The sequence below is a fragment of the Oreochromis niloticus genome, linkage group LG10 (genome assembly GCF_001858045.2).
Source record: "Oreochromis niloticus isolate F11D_XX linkage group LG10, O_niloticus_UMD_NMBU, whole genome shotgun sequence".
Lineage (NCBI taxonomy): Eukaryota > Metazoa > Chordata > Actinopteri > Cichliformes > Cichlidae > Oreochromis > Oreochromis niloticus.
The window spans coordinates 29,632,153-29,638,152 of record NC_031975.2 but is presented as its reverse complement, the minus strand read 5'-3'; the positions used below and the strand labels follow the sequence as shown (position 1 = coordinate 29,638,152).

Genomic DNA, 6,000 nt, shown 5'->3' with positions numbered 1-6,000 from the left:
CACACACATTCACACACTGGTGATGGCAAGCTACGTTGTAGCCACAGCCACCCTGGGGCGCACTGACAGAGGCAATAACAGATCAAAATATTACATAATACATAGTGTACATAAATAATCTATATACTTCATGTCAATGATCTGTGTGTGTGCTGGTTGAAGGTCTGACATCAGTATCACATCACCTGTGAGCAGCGAGCAGAGAACAGGTGAGTCTGTTTATATTAATAACCTCCACAGAGGTTAGCAAATTATGATCAGATTATCAGCTGGAACATGTCTAAATGATGATATAAGTCCATTCATCATAAATCTGAGCCTCAAATTTAGAAAAATTACTTTTATCATTTCATCTTCATCTTTACACTAAAATGTCCACAAACATGTCAAATAACACAACACAAGCAGCATTTATCATCATCTGAAAGCTTCAGGTGAACATTCCATCCTACTCTTGTCGATGGTGCAGGCGTACTGCTCCTGAAGATACTTCCTGTCAAATTTCTTTCCAGTAGACTGATCACCAAGACAACCAGAGAAGTGAAGAGTGGCTTTAAACCTGGAGGAGAGGAGCACCAGGGACAGAGCCAAGGTCACCACAGAGAACGGGACAGTTTCATATTCCCGTCCTGGGAGGATGAACGGGATGACGATGCGGTTCCTTCCTGGTGGTCCGTGTTTAGCTGAGAAATACTCAAAGTGTTCCCACACTCCATCATCATCTCGAAGAGGGCTAACCGTGATGTTTGGGACCATCTGTGCTCCAGCTTTCTTCAGTGAGTTCCAGTGATCTGGCAGGTTCACAGGTCGATGTTTGTCATCAGGAATGGTACAGCTTTCTTTATCGCTGCAGTAAAAAACTCTGTGCTGAGGCCTCAGTTTTCCTGCAGCGACACCGTACGGTAAACCAGAAGTGATGCAGTTCCAGGGAGAATACAGGAGCACGTCAGTGATGGTGGGCAGAGGCAGGTAACAGCTGGCTGGGATCATGAAGTCTCTGATTGAACTATGAGCCACAAAGGTGATGTGAACATCATCGCTGTGGTTCTTCTTCTCCTCCTCATCAATGTGTTTCTTCAGGAAGTCAAACATGTCTGTGAGTTTGCTGAAGGCGTCAGATTCTGAGTTTTTTCTCAGCCACTGCAGGACGACTTCATCTGTGCAGCTTCTCATTGCCAGCTTTGTCAGTCTTTGCCTTTCATCACAGCTCCTCAGTCTGTCTGCTCTGTAGTGTTTAAATACGCGTAACCTCTGAAACAATTTGCTGAAACAGGAAAAATAGAAAAAACATTTTAAGCACAACAAACATTTAATCTGTCCACAGATGGATCCTGAAACAAAACACAGAGAAAATCTTCTCGTTTCATTTCACTCTTTGCTTCCAGACTTACTCCAGTTCCTCGTTTCTGTCCATCTCCTCAGGGAAGTTTGACTGTCTTTAACGTTGTCCTTCAGGTGCTTCCTGTGGTCAATAATCGACAGCATGTGGGTCAGATCTCAGGTACATAAATACAGACTCTTGGCTTATCGTCTGTATTTTGAAAAGCTTGCAGTAAAAATGATCAGAGTTCAGTTAAAGATTATTTCGTTGCTGGGAAACAAACATTCTTTACACACCTGTGTCCTCAAACTGAAAGAAGAAGAACGTTCCTGCATTATAGACGTCGTTTATTTGTCTGATTTAAACCTGAATAAAATCCTAACAACAACTAGCTGCTGTTTGTATCCATGCTTCATGCTTGGTTGGTTAAAAACTGTTGATGACATTTATACCATAATGTATGAATGTTCAGTTATGGACCAGCCTGCTCATCATGTGGACAAACTAACAAAAGAACATTTCAGAAAGACAAAAACGTCGGCTTACCTGCTCCAAAACGTCCACTCTGACCCTGTGCAGCCTGTGGAATAGAAGAGAATAGGACAGAATAGAGCTTTAGTTGTGGCACGCCATGCTGCAGGTCTCTGATTGGCTGACTAAACAAGCTGTATGATATGAAAGTACCTGGACAGACACCAAATGAAAGTAAAACCTGAGCGGGGATTCCCCAAATGTGAAAACAAAAGTAAAAACATGACTCAGAGTTTCAGTACAAAGACCTCAGCTACGGTCACATTCATGAACACGAAGTCGGGCCTCTACACCAACGTGACCGTATGGATTACATCTGCCCATCACTGGTGGATTTAATAGCCCTTCCCACAGCCACAGGTGTCAGTGGTTCCAACTTCGGGGCCCACACCTTTGTGATGAACCCACACCTGTTTGCTGCATCTTATTTCTGTTTCATGTGGTTCTTTGTTTTCTGCTTTGGCTGTGAGAAACAGATTTTTTGTTATAAAAACATTATATACAGATGCTGCTATAAGTTTGTTTGCAACCTCTCTCTCCCACAGCGTGTCTGTGTCATGTCTTCCTCACCCAACCGCCAGCTGGTTGCAGCAGATGGCCCCGCCCCTCCCTGAGCCTGGTTCTGCTGGAGGTTTCTTCCTGTTAAAAAGGAGTTTTTCCTTCCCACTGTCACCAAAGGTCTTGCTCATAGGGAGTCATATGATTGTTGGGTTTTTCTCTGTATGTATTATTATTATTGTAGGGTCTACCTTACAGTATAAAGCACCTCTTGTGATTTGACGCTGTAGAAATAAAATAAAATTACATCTTTATTCTTTGTCTTCTTTTATAATTTAAAAAAATTAAAACAAAGATGACACAGTCAGCCATGTTCCCCATGTCCTGTTTTATTAGGAGCAATAAAAAAAGCTGAGGCGTCGCCCTGAAGCCTGACCTTTGAATTCATGTATTCTGTCATGGTCCTGGGTTGGTGACCCGGTGCTTTTGGTTTTTGTACTTTTACTTGTGACATTGTTATGTATTATGACTGTTGTGTTTTGGTTTCCTTGGGTTTAGTTTGTGCTCCCTCTGTTTGGTGTCATCCCAGCCTGTGGATCCCCTCTAGTGTAGTCAAGTCTCTGTGTTTAACCCAAGTCTCTGAGTCTGTGTCTTTGCGTGTGTGTGTTTTTCCTGTTTTACTTTGAAGGTCACAAAATAAACTTTTAAGATATTTTCAGGCGAGAATGTAGCTGTGTAAAGTTCAAATATCTGCTCGATTTATCAAGACATCACATATTTGCAAAAATGCTCCGACGTTTTCGGAGACGTCCATTTGTTTTTCATGCTTTGTGGTGGCTTTTGAACATCTGTGGCATCTATTAATGTCAAATCTAGCCTTTCCTTAACAACATAAGCAAACTCTATGTTACAATGATTGCACAGCCATTAAGGATCAAATCAGTTTCTGAAAAATGTTCTGTTTTTTCTCCCTCTGCTTGCTTCTTACTGTCTTTGAGGCTCGGGACCAGCACTCCTGCTGTTGGACAGAAAGACATCAGTAAGTAGTTTGGTTTTCCAATATATTAGCAACTGTCAGTGACATTTATATTAATCAGGCTGAACTTTAATCATACTTTAGATCAGCCTGTTTTACTTATTGTTTTGTTTGTGCTTTGGTTTGGGGAAGTTGTTTCTTTACTGATCTTTTCCTGTCTTCTGTTATTAGACTTGAGATATGACTGCACTATGCTGTTGCTGGTGACTCCAGTTAATTCTACAAGACATGCTGTGTAAGTAAACAAACAACAACAGTTTGGTCTGCATTTCTTGAAAGATCACATCCCCCAAACTTAGTTTAGAGGGTCTACACTGTATATAGTGAAGTCTGCAAGTTTTCTAACAGCAAAATTTGTTTTGTGCCCAAATCATTTTGCAGATCATTAGAATGAAAGTTGTTGGCCATGTTTCCATAGCCCTTTTTAAAATGATGCTTTCATGACATTATTGTATGTTGGGTGGTGGTCAGGGCTATGCAGACTGACAATTGGGACATTGAATGTCACCTCTCCGGTGGGGAGGGAGCCTGAGATTGTTTAAATTCGAGTCTGTTTTATAAGGGAATAGTTTCTGATTCATCTTCAGTCCATCGTCTGATTAACCTGACGTTCATATTTCTGAGTGGGAAGTAAACGATTCCTACATCATTTCTGTACTGCAACAATTGGACTTCTGCTGTGTTGCTATTTGAAACTGTGTTTTAAGTATTAAAAAAACAAACCCGGTCTTCCACATGGGTGTGTCTGCAGGTTTCAGCACTGTGAACATTAAACACTATAAAAGACTCATAAATTCCTGTTCAAAGGTCAGGTGCCTTTAGATCAATCATTAACCTGCAGCAGGTTCTAAGAGTTTCACTTTCAGGAGGAGAAGATATCAATGAGTCACATAAATGAGAACTACAAAGTCTGTGACACACAATTTACTGCAAACTGCATGAAATTTGAGCCTGAAAAAAATCCAGTCTTCTGCCTGTTGTGGTTGTGACAGCTGCTAGTAGGAGAGTTTGTTTGTAGGAGGTGGAGATGTTCTCAGAACGAGTCCGTAATCGGCTCTTTGTGTAGACGCTAAAAGCTGTGAGCCAAAACTCTCTGCTCTGAAACTCTTCACTCAGTCCTCACACTGAGAGTTTAGAGGCTGAAGAGCAGAAATGAGCTTCTGTTTCTCAGCAGTGCGCACACAGAGAGCAACTTCTCTCTGCTCAGTCTGAACAAATCAAAGTGAAACGCCTGTGAAAACACAGCTGCTGACTTTAAGATCGGATTAATGCCTCAATGTTTCACTGTCAGTTTGAAAAATCAATAAAAATGATTTGAAGCAAGCAGGAGGCAGATTTTCACAACAAGAGCGCTTTGATCTTAATTCAGTTAATGTCAAACTGTCACCAACACTGCTGTTTTGTCTCAGTCTCTGAGCAGATTCAGGCATTACTCAAATAATAAAGGATTTTTATTACTATACTTTTCATTAGTCTCCAGGTTGATGATTATAAACAGAATTATTAAAGTTTTATCATTTCAGGCTGAAAATCAACATGAATTTGGTTGTAATCAAAGAAGCTCCTTTAATGTGTGTCATTAAAATACTCACACAGACTTAAAAAGGCGATATTAACATTAAAATAAATGAATGAAACGTCAGCTGAGAGCTTCATGCAGTCATCATAAGCAGTTCATAGCAGTCACAGCTCTTTATTACGCAGCTTTGCAGGAATTAAAGTGACTGAAGTGTCAGAGTTTGTGTGAGAAGCTGCTTTATAGACAGCTGTAGACACTTCTTTATTATTTCTTCATGAATCAAACACACAGGTTTGTCTGTAGATGATTTAAAGTGTGTCGTTGTGCAGTTAAAGCTGTTTGTGTGACGCCCTGACCTCCTGTGAATGAAAAAGCCAATCAGATCCATCAGAGAGAGAGAGAGCAGGAAGTGTTGTGTGTTTGTGACAGAACAAGGAAACAGTGATAATGATGAACATAAAGATCCTCTGATGACGTGTTTGTGTTTCCTGTTACAGTAACGCTTGTTCATCTGTTGCTCTCCTACACTTTCCTATAAATAAAGGAGAAAAAGTCCATTTAGTTTCATTTCCTAAAGCTCAGTGTTGGGTCTGTTCCCACAAACCCGCTAATTTTAGAGACTTATTCATCATGAAAGAAAACAAGACAGTCAGTGATCGATCAATTACTTGTGCAAGGGAGGCCTCATCTGTGTCCACCACGAAAATGACCCCAAATCCGGCCTCCTCTCGCTGCCTTTTATTGAGAACACAGTTCACACAAAATAGTACCTCCCCTCATAACCCCCCCTTGGTTACAAAGACAAGGCACTGTATGCATGTGTGTGTGTGTGTGTGTGTGTGTGTGTGTGTGTGTGTGTGTGTGTGTGCCTGTGTGTGTGTGTGACCTCCTGATGACCAAAAGGGTCATAAAAGCAGGAAGCTTACAACACAAGAAACAAATCTTCAGATGGGATGTATCTACAATAAAACCTCCCCCAGCACAAAGTGGTTAGAGGTGTTCAGGATCAAAGGAATGGCTTTGATCCTACTACTTGAACTAAGACTGTACAAATTTAAGAAACACAATGGCAACATTCAACAATTAGACCTAACA

General features: G+C 41.0%; 1 protein-coding gene across 3 annotated transcripts; it reads right to left on the bottom strand.

Annotated features, from left to right (window-relative positions):
• Positions 1–395: 395 nt before the first annotated feature.
• LOC112848048 (uncharacterized) lies at positions 396–1,924 on the bottom strand. 3 transcript variants are annotated; one of them, XM_025910920.1, is made up of 3 exons: positions 1,868–1,921; positions 1,392–1,462; positions 396–1,264 (listed from the first exon to the last, which is right to left on the bottom strand). In XM_025910920.1, exons 2-3 carry the CDS (start codon positions 1,412–1,414, stop codon positions 418–420), a joined length of 870 nt encoding a protein of 289 aa, XP_025766705.1. In that variant the 5' UTR covers positions 1,415–1,462; positions 1,868–1,921; the 3' UTR covers positions 396–417. The 3 variants fall into 3 exon arrangements, with proteins under 3 accessions (XP_025766705.1, XP_025766706.1, XP_025766704.1); XM_025910921.1 differs by having other exon boundaries at positions 1,392–1,754; positions 1,868–1,911; XM_025910919.1 differs by having other exon boundaries at positions 1,392–1,924.
• Positions 1,925–6,000: the final 4,076 nt, after the last annotated feature.